At 34.2% G+C, this 19,234-nt stretch overlaps 1 protein-coding gene across 1 annotated transcript in view; it reads right to left on the bottom strand.

The window, feature by feature from the left end:
* LOC150104963 (uncharacterized) overlaps positions 1-19,234 on the bottom strand; it is a 123,882-nt gene that overhangs the window by 24,143 nt on the left and 80,505 nt on the right. The window contains exons 5-6 of the mRNA XM_090396077.1: positions 8,363-8,434; positions 2,910-3,142 (exon numbers count right to left, since the gene is read on the bottom strand). Coding sequence (XP_090252203.1) covers positions 2,910-3,142; positions 8,363-8,434 — 305 coding nt within the window. The remainder of the gene's footprint in view (positions 1-2,909; positions 3,143-8,362; positions 8,435-19,234) is intronic.

Here is a 19,234-nt window from a genome sequence, read left to right on the forward strand (position 1 = left end):
CCATTTTTCCATGCCCACAGTTCTAGACTATTGAAATCATTCTGCAAGTACTGTATATTAGCAGCATTCCTGATTACCCTACCTATCTTTGCATCATCAGCAAATAGCTGTATGTCGCTTATCAAATCATTCCCAATATCATTAATGTACAGATTGAATAACAGTGGACAAGCACCGATCCTTGTGGTACACCACTTTATACCTTAAATCTTACAGACTCACATCCCTGTGTATACCACTTTTTGATATCTGTCAGTCAGCCATCCTGTTATCCATGCTAATATTCTATAACCCAAACTCATTTTCTCCAATTTATGCAACAGTCTACCATGCTGTATTCTGTCAAAAGCCTTAGCAAAATCCAAAAGTATCATGATGTGTCCATTCCCCTTGTCTAGTTTAATGGTAGCATTGTTATAAAATGTGAGCAGCAAGTTGCTGAAACATTCCCTTAGAAAATCCATGTTGTTCATTGCAAAGTAGAGATTCACTGTCAACCTATTTCTGAATGCGAGCCCTAAACAATTTTTCCAAAATCTTCACCACCACTCCTGAGATACTAATTGGTCAATAGTTGGACACATCGGTCTTTGCACCATCCTTGTGCAATGGAATTACCATCAATTCCTTCCATTCCTGCAGAATCTTCCTGTTCTAAGACTCGTATTAAACAGCCTGGTCAAAGGAATGGCCAGTTCAGTTGAACACTCTTTTAGAACACGTGCTGATATCCCATCAGTCCCTATTGCTGAATTCTTATTCAATTTTTGCAACAGTTCTAATACCTCTTCATAATACATCTGTGTTTCTTCATCTAGTGAAGAGGTAACAGTGAACTTAATGTTTCGTATAATGGCAGAAAATTTAAAAAATTAAAAATAAAATTATATTAATGATAAAATTCAAAAGTAAAGCAGAGCACTTAGAATAATTAATAAAGTTGTTAATCGAATAACAGTACACAGGCATCCCATAATTAAAGTATAGAAGACAATTAAAGGAAGACCAATATTTACCTATGGGAGTGAAGACCAACAGGATGAACAATAACTTACATCAGTTAAATGAGATATATGAGAAGAACTGCAGGATATAAGTCACTGGACCAGATAAAACAAAAAGATATAATGAACAAACTAAATATGATACTTATAGTACAATATATCCAGCAATACAGACAAAAATGGTTACACCATATAAACAGAATGGAAAGAACCAAGATACCCTGACAGTTTCAATATGTCGCTAGAGGAAGAAAACTGCCAGGAAGATGGCTTGAGACTAAGAGGCCTACTACTAGACAGGGGTGGTGATGATTCTCTATATACACTAATTATATGCTGACATACAAACAAGTAAGTTTCGATAGATTTCATTTCCAGGACTGTCTACTAACTTGTTTTTGAGTCCACCATGATGCTTTGATTTTTTCACCTTTGAAAAAAATCAAATTTTGCCATATGCTTGCCTAGCAGATTAATAAATGGTTTATTCAGATTTCGCTACCAACAAACGTTTTGATAAATAATATATCTCATTTCTACAGTTCACTTATGAAAGCTGATAAATTTTGATTAAAAAAACTTTCATAAATATTTTTCTTGTTAAAGAGATATTCATTTTTATTCTATTGATCAACACTAGGTGTTGATCCCTCCAATTTCAAATCTCCAGCATACCTGTCATATCCTATACTAGTGTGAATATATCAATTTCAATAATAACATAAGACTTTTCTTATTTCTTGTGTATTCTTCTGTGTGAATTTCTATTCATCTCTATGTAGGAAAATGGTGTTAGTAATGACTTGTCCAAGTTTTTATTATTAGCTTAATTCTTTTTTTCCAAATGTTTCCAAAATATTTCTCTATATTTGAGATTTGCTTTTTCATTATGTTAATTGATCTCTCTAATGACTCAAAAAATTCTTCATCTTTTTTCAGACTAGAACTTTTTATAAAACCACAAGCACAAATAAATCTCCCTGCCCATTTTGAAATATGCTCAAATCACTTTACTTGAAGTTGCTTATCATTCAAAAATTTTAATCTCATGTCAAGTATTGATTACTAGCTACTCTTTCCTTTTTCTGATCCAAATATATAACATCTTGTAGTTATTACTCAGAGGCTCATCTGTTTTATTTTTCTCTATTTCAGTAATTTCAATTACATTAACATGATGCTTTTGTAATTTCATTGTTAGCTCTACCTCTTTTCCACTGATGCCTAAATGATTTGATAATAATAAAATTAACAGTGAAATATCAATGCTTTAATAAATGAATCTGTTGTTCCTTTACAATGCTGCACCTTATGTACGATTAAGAGTATTTTTTTTTGTATTCAGACAGCAATGTGTTAGAAAAACTGTCATTAGTTGTTAATTTAAATTTTTTTCCCCTCCCTACTGACTCAATTTGCACATGAGTGAATTTCAGTTAGAATTTTTTTTCTGCATATATCAGAGATAAACCGAATCAGAATAGTCAATCTTGATAAACCATACATTCTAATATAGTACATCATCATCCTTTTCAGAAACAGGTTTTTTGGTTACCCATTTACTGCAAATTGGTTAAAAACAATGGATACATTTCGCATGCTCAAACTTACATTAACATCATGAAATGATTCATCAATACTGAAGCAGTGAAAATTTATCATACACATACTTCATTAAAAGCAAATTTTATTTTCAATGAAAATGTGTGAATCTAATCAATAAATGTGATTTATTCGATGGCAACAGGATTATTAAACTGCATATAAATTAATACTGAATTAACAAGCAATTTTTATTTACTTATTAATTTTTTCAAGGTCATATAAAAGTAAATACTCACAAAGCTCTTTGATTCATGCATAACAAATATTAATCCAAACATTAAAACACTACTGAAAACTTACCTTTGTCAGACCAACCTCGTTTAACAGACCTTTTTCTAAATGAGTTATAAGTTGTTTCAGAAGTTTCATGAACTATAGCTGAAGATTCAATATTAGAAGATGTTCGTTCTATAACTAGTGAATCTTCATCTAAAACAATTTTTCCATCTTCTCCAACCATTAACCGGGGTCCAGGAAGGGAGTCAAGTTCTTCAACTGCTTTAGTTGCAGGAGGATCATCAACATCTTTCGAACTGGAAAGATAGAGACAATATGATTCTCAATATTTAAACCCAAAAAATATTATTCAGTGTTTACTCCATGTTGTGGATTATATTTGGTTATTTCTTGTTCAAAACCACTTGTAATGTTGACAGGGTGGGTTTCATTAGTCATTCATCATCATCAACAATTACTGTCAGAATCTGTGGTATTGCACTAAGATGACGGCCTGAAATGGCTTGAAAAAGTTCCATGTTTGGTCTCTAGAGCAGGATTTCCAGACTAAGTAAGAAATAAATAAAAAGATACATATATAAAATTAACTTTGAAAAAATCCTTTGCCCACCCAAGATACGAATGTACAAGTGCCATAGGTTTGCAAAAAATTTTCATGGATGGGAGTCACATAAAATGATGGAATAACATCACAGTAATATCAGGTCATCCCCAAAGTAATGTCGTTTTTAGCATTAAGTTTGACAGGATATAAAAGATAAATCACTTGCTAATTTAATCAAGTATATATTCTCCATTTGAATCAATAATGCTCTTCCAATGTTATGAAAGCTTCATAATGCCATTTCCATAGAATTCAGGCAGTTTGGAGGCAAAGAAGTTCGGTGCCTCTAATGTATCGTATTGTTTTTCATTAATGAAATGTTGGAAATTTCAAAATAGGTGGTAATCTGAAGGTGCAAGATCAGGAGAATACGGAAGATGTGGAATCTTTTCACAGCCAAGTTCCTTAATCTTGGTACAGGTGATTTCTTGCACTATGAGGGCATACGTTATCATGATGAAAAGCAACACCCTTTTGATTGCCCGAGAACACCTCTTTTCTTTCAGTTGATCGAGCTGTTCACAGTATACTTCAGCTGCGATTGGCTTCGTGGCAAGAGTTCAAAGCATATAATACCAGACACATCCCACCAAATGCTTAACAAAACCTTCTGAGAGTGAAGGTTTTGTTTTGGCTGAAGTTTAGCCTGTTCCCCTGAACGAACCCACTGCCTTCGGCGGTTAGCATTCTCATAAAGTATCCACTTTTCATCACCAGTGGCTACATGACTCAAAACTGGAAACTGAACCTCTCAAGAATGAAGAACAATGCAGATGTTGATGAGCTCTCTTCAATTGTTGTTCGTCAATTCGTGAGGAACCCACTTGCCGAGCTTAGACACCATTCCAAGTTTTTGCAAATGGCCATGAATGGTCAATAACGATGAATTAAGATCTTTTGCTAAATCTCGAACAGTTGCATTGGCATTTCTTGCAATAGAGCAGCTTCCAGCATATCAGTGAGAGACAGGGCACCCAGAGCGAGGGGAGTCTTTCAAGCTAAAGTCCCCTTGTCAAAATTTTTGGAACCATTGCACATTCAAAACATTATCACCATACACTTCTTGCATATTTTTTACAGTGTTAGCAGCACTGTTGCCTTTTTTTGAACTCATAACGCATGATGTGCTCTTCAGTGACCTCCATAGTAATAAAGTGTTATTTAAACAATAACTTGTGTATCACATTCTTGCAAAGTGGAATTCCTTAGAATCAAGCCGCCTCAGCTTAGTGGTACTTATAAAGCTTTAAAAATCAATGTTTAGACAAGCTGAGAGACACATTTGAAAAAGTACAGTATAAAAAAAATGACATTAGTTTTTGGGATGACCTGATACATGATCAATCAATACATGAGTGTAGTCAATGTAAGTGCGGGGGACCCCCTTCTGTATAAAACAGTAAGGAGAAAGAAGGATACCTATCATATTACAAAGCTCAGCTAAAATCAGCCAAGAAATTTTCCTGAAGTTAAGATTACTACAGAAAGATCTACAATGCCATTGTATGTACTGTAAACAGTGCATGAAGTCATTTCTATAAGTATTTACCTGACTTTTGTCAGACAAATAAGTAAAACAATAATTAAATGTATTTGACTGAGATATTATCTTTCAGTCAAATACATCAAATATTCACATGGTCCAGAATAGGCTGAAAGTGTTCAAGCGTTCAAATTAATTAATATAAACTAGCTATGATTAGAAATTAATATAAATATTACTATTTTGGAAACATATGAGATTCCTGGCACTTGTTAAGTACACAAATTGGAGTGTAATATTCAGTACATATACATATTCCTTAATATAAATTTCTGCATAAACTTTCACATACTGGTGCTCCTTGTCAGCAGTTCTTGGACCATTGATCCTTGTACTGCTTGATGCTGCAGCCTGAAGTTAACATCACAGATTTCTCTAACCTATGAAATATCACCAGTGCCGAAGGAACCAATATACACATGGTCTTTTCTCAACCATCTAGTCAAAACAGGGTTCAGGAGTATTGCATACCAATTCAAAAGTTGTTACTAGAGTAAACTTCTCACAGTGCTTCCATTTCTCATACATAACAAAGTTATGATATTATAAACAGCTATCTAAAAGAGGCTTGTTAATCAGTTAGCATTTTAATTAGTGAATGGCCGAATGGTTAGCGTACCCGCTCTCCAGCCAAAAGGCTGCGGGTTCGAATCCCACTGTGGGCATGGATGTTTGCGATTGTCTGTGAAAATACTAGTAGTGGTAGTCGGGGGCAGATGCCATTGGTGGAGACAGAGAGTTGTAGAGTAGGTGCCCTGCCTCGATGAGTCTTTGGACTCCCTGGAGGTGTTACATAATAATAAAAAAAATCTAATCATTATAACAAGCCAAGATTCTATTTCAAACAGAAACATCAAAAGAAAAATAAGGTTGCTCAATATCACCTTAATTACATTCAAACACAAATCCTGATTTCATTTATAAGAAAACACATTTGAAAAAAAAATGTGACCTATAAACTTGTGACTGCAACAATATACCTCACATTTTTTATATCAACTGCCAGACATGAAAAACTGAAAATCCTATTCCAGTATTAGAACAGGTTTGCAACCTTTCCGTGTGTGGTTGTTAATTTATATACAGTAGACTCTCGACTATCCGGCCTAATGTGGCACAAGGGCAAGCCAGCACAAAAGCCAGATAGGCTGGAGTTCTAGGCCTACCTTTTCACACAAATGTGAAAAGGTAGGCCTAAGATGAAAGAGTCAAAACTTACAGTTTTTAGTTTTTGAAAAAGTCCTTGATAGATGACTGCTTCACCCTTTTAGCCCTTTTCTGTGACAAAATGTCCCTCCACTTATGCAAGCAGATGATATCAGCTGGCGTCACTTCCTCCAGCTTACTAATGTACTGCAGTGCTGCCTCAATTGTTTTGAACCCTTCTGAATGTGGGATGAGATTTTTCCTGTCATCTAAGGATGCATCCTCCTCTTCTTCCCCCTGTGTCACCATTTCCACAATATCGTTGTCAGTTATTTCATCAACTTCGTCGTTTGACATCCATTCTGTAATGTCCTCTGCATTGACATCATCACAGCTCGATACATTTTTGAGCAACGAAACAAGTTTATCGTTTTCATCTTCCACTTTGGTTTCACACACGGGTTCAAGGTTCAAATGTCCACCTTCATGGTCCAAAAGAATTTTCCAAGACTTTACAAGTGATATGTTTCGAATCTCTTTACTAACGCAACCAGGAACAGTGGCAAACGTATTCTGCACTTGTGGACATCTGATACACAACTGACGAAGCGGGGAAATCCGCTCTTTGCATGTCTCAACTTGTGTTATGCACACGGCACGTAGGAGGATTGTAGCAGATGCCCCGCTTGCAACGCCTTGGCAAAGTAAATCACAATACATATTCTTCATTTTATCATAGAGAATTACTGTATTATTATAATTCTCCGTGATAAAATCCGGGCTGCGGATAGTCGAGTCTACTGTATATACTGGAGGCGGGGGCTCTTCCCACCCTGGCGACTATGGTGCCCCCGGAATGGATCACCATTTAGTCTTGAGCAGGATAAAATTGAATTTCATATTGAAGAGAGAACATGTAAGAAAATTTTAAAGTGAATAAAAGTTGAGCAGCTCTCAGATGTGAACTGTAGACTAAAATACACAAAACTTATTCAAGAAAAAACAAAACAGTTTGAGAATAGGAATCAAATCTTGGAGATTCAGTGGCAAATCCTGAAGAAACCATTGATTCAGTCAGAGAGAGGCATGTGGTAAGGTTGCCTTCAAGGATAGAAAAATCAGAACTCCATGGTGGACACAGGAAGTTAAAGAGGCAATGAAGGAAAAGAAAAAAGCATATCAAAAATTCCTTGCAAATAAGTCTGCTTGTGCTCTTAGAGAATACAGAGACAATTGTAAGAAAGCAAAACATTGTGTAAAACTAGTTAAACAAAAGAGTTGGGAAGATTTTGGCAAGAACACAGAAAACAAATATCAAAAAGGTGGCAAGATATTCTCAAGGTTGTTGAAAAATCTCAGAAATGGAGGAAGAAATTAGAGATAATAAAGGTGACATGAAAACTGGAGAAAAAAATATCCCTTGATTATTATTTTAATGGCTAATATAGCCAGCTTTTGTTTAGGAGTGCCCCTTTTTTACAATGTCATTGGCTCTTTACTCAGATCTCAGGGCATTACAGAAGTGTTATAAAACTAATATACGAAGAATAATATCGGAGGAAAAATTGGCCATACCTTTTTTTGGGTGTTGTTTTTTATTTCGTTATCCCGGCAATATGCATTCATTTGCTGTTAAGCTGTTAAAGGAAGGAGATTTTGGGAAAGTGGGAGTAAAAGTAATCTGGGAGGAATTATTCGAAAAAACCGTTTTTTATATGTATAATAATAATATTATTATTAAGGGTGGGTAAAAAGCATTTGGGGGGGGGGTGAAAAGGATCTGAAGATAGAAATTATTTTATTTTGGGGGGGGAGGAGAGATTGATGGGAAAAAGTCAGGGGTGGAGTAACAGCATGCAAGCCGTTTCAACAGTGTGTCGTCTTCGGAACTTTGGAATCTTCCCCCACAAGTTTCAAAGATGACACACTGTTGAAACATAATGCAAGTTTGTCATGTAGTACTATTATATCCTGTACACCCCTTGAGGGTACATGTCAGGAATTTGATGATGATGACATATAGAAGGTAACAGACTTACTTCAAATATTTAACAAATGAAATACTGAATTATAAAAAATAAAAAAAAGTACAGAAAATCATTATAAAAGAGCTAATGCAACTCGGAACTTAATATGAATTTATACATCTGTAACATCGAGATAAATTATTTAAATTTTAATCATATTTATTAAATATGAATTAAATATTAAATATTTAAATACCTTAAATGATTTGGTGAATCAATTTCTTTAGCTTCATCCTGCAGACTTTCAGTACATGATGTAGCACTGTGCCTATAAGAAATATATAATTGTACACTTCAAAAAAACTAGTAAAACTGAATATCCTGAGAGTTAAATACTTCTGAAATAAAATTAGTGTAGTTTTCAAAACTTTTAAAACAAAAATAAAAGATATTCAACTGCTACAGAAGGATCTACAGTGCAATCTACAGCAGATGTAGAGCTACTGTAGATCTACAGATCATGTACTGTAAAAAGTGCATGAAGTCATTTCTTCTAAGTATTCTTCTAAGGCAAACAAGTAAAACAATAATTACTGTATTTGACCGAGATATTATATTTCAGTCAAATACATCAATATTCACATATTTGATGCATAAACAACAACAAAAAAATATTAACTTATCCAAAGCTCATTTGTCACTATAAAAAATAAATAAAAACTACTTTAAAAACTATAAATGGTTACTCTAAAGTGCGAGCCAAAAAAAATCTACAAGTTATAAAGTTCGTAAAAAAAAGATATATGTGGCATTTTTCTTATTTTTATATGTACTAAGACAATTTGGATGCATGAAAGGAGTGGTTGGGTGGTTAGTTTGGTGTTTTATTGGAGTAAGGAGAGCTAAGATCATGCTACACCATTACAAAGGTTACAGCAGTATAAGAGGTAAAAAATAAACAACTTAGTTATAAATTATATATAAAGTATAAAATATATATATATAAAGTTATAAATATTATATATATATATAAAACAAATTTTTAAAAAGTTGAACAATGTAATATACAAGTAACTTTCATTATACATGGGGGCTGCATTCTCAAGAATCACCACCCATACTGAAAACATGTAAAAGATGCTTATAACATGGGATAATAGATGATGCGTTCCTGAGTGAGCAAGATTCCAATATTTCAAGATTATTTTTCATACATATTAAAGAGCATAATAGTAAATAAAATATTCAGTATGTATAAAACAAAACTATTAAAGTAGTTCTTTATTTTACCAATTAATACATCATAACCACATCTTTATCTGAAATGCTGAAGTTGAAGAATCATAGGAGGATGAAGATTACTTTTTCAAGAATCTCAATGGAAACCTCATTTGCAGTTTTCAACTTTTCAACTTGGTATGCAACCCTGTATCTTTGCTTTGAAGAGAAATTCGTGAAATTCTTCAGTGGCAATTGGATCTACAGCCTCTTCAGTCATGTTGAGATTGTGGAACACATAGTGATATATCAGTTGTGTCAGTTGCTTTTCATCTTTCATACTGACAACGTGCATTTTGGCAAAAATCCATACTGCCAGTATCCTTTCCATTTTCTGTTGCATGACATCAAGATTTTGTTAATAATCATGGATGAATTAATGTTCTTACAAACTGCATTAGCCATTATCACTGTAGAATCACTCAGTCCTGTCGCCCTTTGAATGTCAATGCTACGTTTTCCCTCTATCAAGCCAATTCAGAACTTCTAATATTCACCTCTGTAGAATGGGATTTCATGGGTCTTTGAGCAAGATGTCTTTATTCACATTCTTCTTTTCACTCTTAGTTTCTGTTTTATTTCTCCTATCAGACATCTTGCTCAAAGGGCATAGAAGTTATTTACAAATGAAGACAAACACTGCACAGACCAATACGGTAGTAATGATGGATGAATGGTTTACAAGGTGCACGTGCAGAAGCATCCACACCTTGTAAAGGAAACAGACAATCCTTATGTACCATAATAATGAAACCATGTATATGCCAAAATGTGGATAACAAAACTGTGTATAACAAAAGTTATCTCTATACACATTAGACATTTATGATCAGATGCATCTATACAAATTAATCCTTTGTAAAAAGTAAAAAACTTATGCAGTTTGTCCAAGTCTAATGAGTCTATACAGTTTAGCTAAATTAGTAAAAACTGCATCCCTCTCTTGTGTGTAGTGCTGATACTCCATCAGAAAATGATGTAATTTTGAATTTAAATATTAGTGTTCACAAATAGGTAGGTTACCTGCCCTCAGCAGATAAGGACACATATTTTAACTGTGACCTAGCAAGAACAACTTCTCTGTTTCTATGTAGACTGGACTAACAATACTTATTTTAGGTTTAATCTCATGCAGTTTATTTGTTAGTGCTCTCTACCAGGATCTCATAACTCTCATATCTGTGGTCTCCAGGTTTTGATCCAATGATTTACTTCAAACTCAGTTCTCACATCCATAACTAAAAATTGTCATGAATAACAGCTGTCTTGTGTACTGCAAGTTTAGTGTCCCAATTTCTCTCTTATTCCATATCAATTTATTCAGTTGACTCCTCACCGTGCCAGCTTTGCTAATTCTATTGCCTATTTTCAAATTTAATTTGCCATCTTCACTAAAAATTGTGCCTAAATGGCTGAAATGTTTAATGTATTTTATAGGTTCTCTTGAAGTTTTCTATGTTCCAGCCTATTTTCACAGTTTTTTTGTTATTTTATTGTTAATTTTCATACCATATTTGTTATTAATTGTTCAATTTAATTAAGAACTGCTGCAAATTTGTACTGCATTTATTTAAGAGTATAAAATCATCTGGATAAAGTAAAGAGATAAGATAAACATCTCCAATTCTGATAGAAGCTTTAATAAAGAATAACAATAGAGATAGTGCACCTTGTCTCACACCAAATTTTACATCAAACTATGTTCCTCCTTCAATTCTAACTGCTGACGTACAACACAAATACAGACTAAGTATTGCTTAATATAATGTCCCATTTACACTGTATAACTCTAGTGTTGTGAACAGTTTTCCTCTTGGCAACTTGTCATATGCCTTTTCAAGATCTACAAAACTTAAATACAAATCCTTGTTATATTTCCATGATTTCTCAACTAAAACGTGTATTGCACAGTATAAAATCCCATTTACATCATATAACTGTATGTTTTGAACTGGAACTTTATCACATGCCTTTTCAAGATCTATGAAACTTAAATACAGATCCTTGTTATATATTCCAATGATTTTTCAACATGTGTCTTAAAGTAAAAATCTGATCCTGACAACTCCCCCCCCCCCATTTGGCCTGAACCTAACTTCTTCTCCAAGTTTCTCTTCGACAACTTTTCTTGGCCTCTTTGCAAGTATGCTTGCATAAATTTTACCTGGAACACTCAGTAGAGAAATTCTGTAATTCTCACAGTTTAATTTTAGAGAGCTCTACTCCAATCATTCAGATTTCAACCTTCTAACCATGCATTTTGAATTATGCAGTACAGCCAGTGTAAGACTTCATACCTTAGCATTTCTAGTTAAAAATTATCTGCTCCAACCACCCTTTCCCACATTTCAGGTTTTTGATGGCATTTTCTACCTCAAGTATTGATATGTACTCTAACTGCATTTCTCTTGAATATTTTCTACAATTGTTCTATCACTTCTTGTTTCATTTCACAGTCTTTCAAAATAATAATTCCAAACATCTAGGATAAAAACAAACAATAAATTACATAATAACCACAGTAATTAACTTTAATGAAATGAAAGTACAGATATTTCGTACTGAAATGTGTACTTTCATTTCATTAAAGTTAATTACTGTGGTTATCATGTCATTTATTGTTTATAGTCATGTCACAGGTACCTTAAAAGATTAAACATCTAGGATATCTTCAGTTTTCATGTCACCTTTAACATCTTGGATTCCTTTAAAGTACTCTTTCTTCCATTTATTATTATATGGTACCTCCATGGAGTCCAGAGAACCATCATGGGAGACATACACTAACATTTATGCACACAAAACCTATCACACCTTTCCTTAAACTCATTCACTGTCAGGACACTCAACTAATTCTAGCAATCCATTCTACTTGTTTACCACTCTCCACACACACACAAAAAATAAATAAAAATAAATTAATTAATTAAAAAAAAAAAAAAATACATATATATATATATCATCATCATTATCAGCCATTGCCAATATCCACTGCTGGATGAAGGCTTTTTGAAGCTTACTCCAAAACTGTCTGTCCATGGCTCTCCTTTCCCATGTCACTCCTGCAAATCTGATGATATCATTAATCCACCGTGATTTAGGTCAGCATCATGGTCGTTTTTCCTCTTGTGGAATCCAATCTAGTACTTGTTTTATCGATCATTGATCTTGTCCTCGAGCAATATGCCCAGCCCATTGCCACTTCAGATGTTTCATTCTTCCTATGTCAGAGACTTTGGTTTGATTTCTTATCCACATATTCCTTTTGTGATCCAGTCTTGTGATATCAAGCATACTTCTTTCCATACTAAATTGTGTTGTTCTTAATTTCCTTTGCATTTAATGTTCATGTTTCACAGCTATATGTCAATATAGGGAGAATACATTGGTTCAAAACTTTTCTCTTCAGGCATAATGGTAATTGGCTTTTAAATAATGAATGTAATTTTCCAAACCTAAGCATCGTGTATCTTTTAATATCGGGGACGAATATTTCGTCCCTGATATTTTGCTCCATTGATATCTGTTGTCCTAAGTATATGTGATGATCTACTTGTTTAATTTCGTCATTATTGATTTTTATTATTTTTGGTTGGACATAGCTATTGAACATAACTTCGATCTTCTTTAGGTTTATCTTTAGGACAGTTGTTTAACTGGCAATTTGGAGTTCATGGATACAAGTCTGTAATTCATGCATAGTTGAACTAAAGATAACTATGTCATCTGCAAAGCGTAAATGATTTAAATATCTTCCATTTATCTTCAGACCTTTCCCATCCCAATCAAGAAGTTTGAATATTTCTACTAGGCATGCTGTGAATAATTTTGGAGATACTATGTCACCCTGTCTTATACCTCTCTGTATTTCCACAATAGAGATGTTTCCATTGAAATGAACTGCTGCTGTGGTATAGGTGGAGAAATGATCTACAAAATCTTAGCAAAACTATTTACCTTATGTCTGAAGAAAAATGATGTACCAAGAGCATGGAAAAAGGCTACCCTAATTCTGATACATAAAAAAAGGTGGTGAGAAGACTTGACGAACTACCGACCCATTAGTCTACTATTAGTGGTTTACAAAGTGTTTACAAAAGTCTTAGCTCATACGCTTTGTACGACTCTAGACCAAACACAACCAAAACAACTGGCAGGCTTTCAAAGTGGCTCTAGTACAATGGACCATATTCAAGTTGTACAACAGATTATTGAATGGTGTAATGAATATAACTTACCATTAAATCTTGGTTTTATTGATTATGAGAAAGCCTTTGATTCAGTAATAACTTATGCAATACTTAAAGCATTAGGAAACCAACAAGTGGAGGAGTCATACATCAGGACCATCAAGCAGCATACATCAATGCCACAGCAGCAAATGATTGATATAATTGATATATATATATATATATATATATATTTTTTTTTTTTTCCACACCTTTACTAACCACACTCTTACACAACTTCTATGCACGACCCTTATTTCTCTGAATATTTGTCATATATTGAAAAATTTCCTTTGCATCAATTTTATAAAATCTCTAATAAGTTTCTATCGTGTCACCTCTTTTCAGCCTATCAACAAATCTTCGTAACCCATACACCTGTCATCAGCTTGATCACTCATTTCTGAATCCTCTCTATCATCTACTGATCTCCAAGAAACCCCAGTGACTAAATCTGAGCATTCAGTGCAGATGCAGCTATCACAGTCTTATAAAGAGAGATAATAACTTCCCCATCCTTATTTGTTAGCGTGTTTTTTAATATCTAAGTAACCCTTTGAGCTATTTCACCAACTTTTGCAATATGCCATTTGAACTACAACTCTGTCCACCATTATCCCCAAGTCCCTAGCCTCATCAGTTTCATGCAAACCAATATCATCATCATCATCATCAAATTCCTGCCATGTACCCTCAAGGGGGTGTACAGGATATGATAGTACTACATGAAAAAAATTACATCATTATTAATTTCCTATCTACAATTTTCCTCCAAATCAGTCTGTTACTTGTCAAGACTCCAACATTATCAGATCTGATATTTCTATCGTCTAAGGCATTTTGTACCGTATCCATCCACCTATATCTTGGACTTCCTCTGGGTCGTTTTCCTGTCAACCTGGCAGAGAACACTTGTTTTGCTAATCTTTCTTAGCTCATTCTGCTTAAATGACCATATCACCTGAGATTAACTCTGCTAATGCATTCCTGGATGCTGACAATGTCAAGTTCTTTCCTAATATCCTCGTTTTTAATATGATATTGCCACTGATGCCATCTGTTCACACCTATAATCTTTCTCAGGACTCTCATATCTGTGGTCTCTAGTCTTTGGTCAAGTGTTTTACTTCTGACCCAGCTCTCAGATCCATAAGTTAAAACTGGTTTGAACACTGTCTTGTATAGAGCTAATTTAGTGTTCCGACTAATTTCTCTTTCCATATGAATTTATTCAACTGACTTCCCACCATACCAGCTTTGCTGATTCTGTTGTCTATTTCTATATTTAATTTACCATTTACCAATGAAGAGTTTTATGAACACCTAAAAGAGATTAAAAACCTAACAAAGAAACATGATATAAATATAGTGATGGGTGACTTCAATGCAAAAGTGGGAAGAGGGGGTGATGGAGAAATTGTTGGCGAACATGGCTTAGGCACCAGAAATGACAGAGGAGATCGCCTAGTGCAATTCTGTCAGGAAGAAGATCTAACAATAGCAAATACCTGGTTTAAACTTCCACCAAGAAGACTGTACACTTGGAAATCGCCTCAAGATAACCAACATAATATTGTCAGAAATCAAATTGATTATATACTGATAAAAAAAAGATTCCACAGTAGTATAAAGAGTGCAAAGACTTATCCTGGAGCAGATATCTCATCAGACCACAATCCCATAGTTGCAGAAGTACGTCTTAGATTAAAATCAGCTAAAAAATCACAAAAGAAGAAAAAGAAAATTGATGTAGAAAAACTGAAAGACCCGAACATAAATAAAAGTGCCAAGACACAGCTTAACCTGCGATTACAACAGATTAACATAGAAGAAAATAAAAGTGTGGAATCTCTTTGGAATAGCTTAAAGAATGCCATTGTAACAACAAGTATTGAAGAAGCAGGTTATGTGAATAATATAAAACAACAGGAATGGATGACAGATGAGATTCTTTCTCTTATTGATACAAGAAGAATGTATAAAAACAAAGACCTAGCCAGGTATACAGAAACACATAACATCATCAAGAAAAAAATAAAAGAAGCCAAGGAAAATTGGATGAAAAATTTATGTACTGAAATTGAACTGCTTCAGAAACAACATGATAATTTCAATCTGTATAAGAAAATCAACGAAATTTCCAGAAAACTGAGGAAAAAGCAAATAGTGTCTCTAAGAGACGAAAATGGAAAAATAGTTCTAAAAGAAGAGAATAAAGCACAGATTTGGATAAAATATGTAACAGAACTTTTCAATGATACTAGACAGAAGCCTATAAATATAAAAGATAACATTCAAGGACCAGCAATCATGAAATGCGAAATAGAGAATGCTATACAAACAAGTAAAACAGGAAAAGTCAGTGGACCAGAATTGGTGTGCAAACAGAATTTTTAAAATTAATCGAACCAGATAACATCAAACTTCTTGAAAAACTATTTAATAAAATATATGAAAGTGATGAATTTCCATCAGATTGGCTCAAATCTACATTTATCACTATCCCAAAGAAACCCAAAGCGAATTCCTGTGGTGACTTCCGACTTATTAGTCTAATGAGCCAAACATTAAAAATATTTTTGAAAGTAATTCAGAATCGCATTTATAGAAAAAGTGAAGAAACTCTAAGTGAAACACAATTCGGCTTTCGGAATGGTTTTGGTACTAGAGAGGCCCTTTTCTGTACCCAAATATTGATACAAAAATGCATAGAAAAACAGAAATCTGTCTTTATGTGTTTCATAGATTTTGAAAAAACATTCGACAAAGTCAGACACACCAACTTAATAGAAATCCTTCAACAGATAAGGCTAGACGAACAAGACATAAGACTAATAACAAATCTGTATTGGAATCAGTCAGCTACCGTTCAATTAGACAACATTACCACCAGTGATATTAACATCAAAAGAGGAGTGAGACAAGGATGTGTGCTCTCACCACTCCTGTTCAACATATATGCAGAGGTAATCTTTAAAAAAGCATTGGAAGAATGTCCAGAGGGAATCACAATAAATGGAAAGATTGTTAACAACCTACGATATGCAGATGACACCGTGCTAATTGCAGATAACATTATGGATCTCCAAAAACTCGTTGACAGAGTATACATAGAAAGCCAAAGAATGGGAATAAATATAAACATCAACAAGACAAATTACATGATCATCAGCAAACATCCAGCCTCATCAATGAAACTGACACTCAATGGGAAAAATATTGATCAAGTGTCAAGATATAAATATCTTGGTTGCTGGCTTAATGAACAGTGGGATCCAGAAATAGATATAAAGACAAGGATTGAAGTTGCACGGCAGTCTTTCATGAAAATGAGAACACTATTCTGCAATAAAGACCTAAACATAGAAGTCAGATGCCGAATGCTGAAATGTTACGTGTGGTCTATTCTGCTCTATGGAGTTGAAACATGGACATTGAAGGCGACAACCATCAAGAAAATCGAAGCCTTTGAGATGTGGCTATACAGAAGAATGCTAAAGATATCATGGACAGAAAAAATTACCAATGAAGATGTCTTAAAATCCATTGGCAAAGCTAAACATCTTGTACAAATAATCAAGAAACGAAAAACATCATATCTTGGACACATCATGAGAAACAGCAAATACCAATTTCTATAAACTATTTTGGTAGGAAGAATTGATGGCAAAGGAACTAGAGGAAGAAAAAGAATATCATGGTTTGACAACATCAAGACGTGGACAGGAAAGAGCAGTGCACAACTGCTCAGATTAGCACAAGAGCGCAGTTTGTTCGCCAAGATAGTCGCTGACCTTCGATAGAAGATAGCACAATAAGAAGAATTTACCATCTTCAGAAAAAAATCGTGCCTAAGTAGCTGAAATGTTTTACTTGTTCCACAGGTTCTCCATTCACAACACAGTTGACATTTTCAATGATTCTGCCTATTTTCATTTTCTTTGTCTTTTTATTGCTGACCTTCATACCATATCTATTACAACAGCTATTCAATTTAGTCAGAGAATCTTGCAGATTTGTAGCAGATTTATTTATAAGTATAACATCATCCGCATAAAGCAAAGAGCTGACATTAACATCTCCAATTTTGTTATCCCCCTCTAATATCTTCATTTTTAAATGATTCTGGCATTGATGCCATCTTCTCACTCCCCTAATTTTTCTCAGAACCCTCATATTTGTGGTCTCTAGTTTTTGACTGAGTGCATTATTTCTAACCCAACTCTCAGATGCATAACTTAAAACTGGTTTGAACACAGTCTTTTATACAGCTAGTTTGGTGTTTTGGCTAATTTCTCCCTTATTCCATATAAATTTCAGCTGGCTACCCACCATATCAGCTTTGTTTATTCTGTTGTCTATTTCCAGTTAACCTGCCATCTTGACTAAAAACTGTGCCTAAATAGCAGAAAAATTTTACTTGTTCTATAGGATCTCTATTCAGAATGTAGCTGAAGTTTTCTATGTTCCTGCCTATCATCATAGCTTTGGTCTTTTTATTGCTGATTTTCAAACCAATTTGTTACAGATGTTATTAAATTTAGTTGAAGATTCCTGGAGACTTGCCCTAGATGTGTTTAGGAATACATCATCATCATCAAATTCCTGCCATGTACCCTCAATGGGTGTACAGGATATGACAGTACTACATGAAAAATTTACATCATTACTAACTTCCTATCTACAATTTTCCTCCAAATCAATCTGTTACTTGTCAAGACTCCAACATTATCAGATCTTATATTTCTATCATCTAAGGCACTTTGTACCGTATCAATCCACCTATATCTTGGTCTTCCTCTGGGTCGTTTTCCTGCCAACCTGGCAGAGAATACTTGTTTTGCTAATCTTTCTTCTCCCATTCTATTTAAGTGACCATACCACCTGAGATTAGCTCTGCTAATGCATTCCTGGATGCTGACAATGTCAAGTTCTTTCCTAATATCCTCATTTTTAATATGATATTGCCACTGATGCCATCTGTTCACGCCTCTAATCTTTCCCAGGACTCTCATATCTGCGGTCTCTAGTCTTTGGTCAAGTGTTTTACTTCTGACCCAGCTCTCAGATCCATAAGTTAAAACTGGTTTGAACACTGTCTTGTATACAGCAAATTTAGTGTTCCGACTAATTTCTCTCTTATTCCATATGAATTTATTCAATTGACTTCCCACCATACCAGCTTTGCTGATTCTGTTGTCTATTTCTATATTTAATTTACCATCTTCAGTAAAAATCGTGCCTAAGTAGCTGAAATGTTTTACTTGTTCAACAGGTTCTCCATTCACAACACAGTTGACATTTTCAATGATTCTGCCTATTTTCATTGTCTTTGTCTTTTTATTGCTGACCTTCATACCATATCTATTACAACAGCTATTCAATTTAGTCAGAGAATCTTGCAGACTTGTAGCGGATTTATTTAGAAGTATAACATCATAAAGCAAAGAGCTGACATTAACATCTCCAATTTTGATATCAGGTTTAATACCACTTTCCTTCATAATGTGATCCATATAGATAATGAATAACAGAGGGGATAATGTACATCCTTGTCTCACACCAGATTTAACATTAAACCATCTTCCAGTACTTCCTTCAATTCTAACTGCTGACTTACA

The sequence above is a fragment of the Typopeltis vanoorti genome, chromosome 7 (assembly GCF_054136105.1).
Source record: "Typopeltis vanoorti isolate ZY-2024b chromosome 7, IOZ_Tvanoo_1.0, whole genome shotgun sequence".
In the NCBI taxonomy this organism is placed as follows: domain Eukaryota; kingdom Metazoa; phylum Arthropoda; class Arachnida; order Uropygi; family Thelyphonidae; genus Typopeltis; species Typopeltis vanoorti.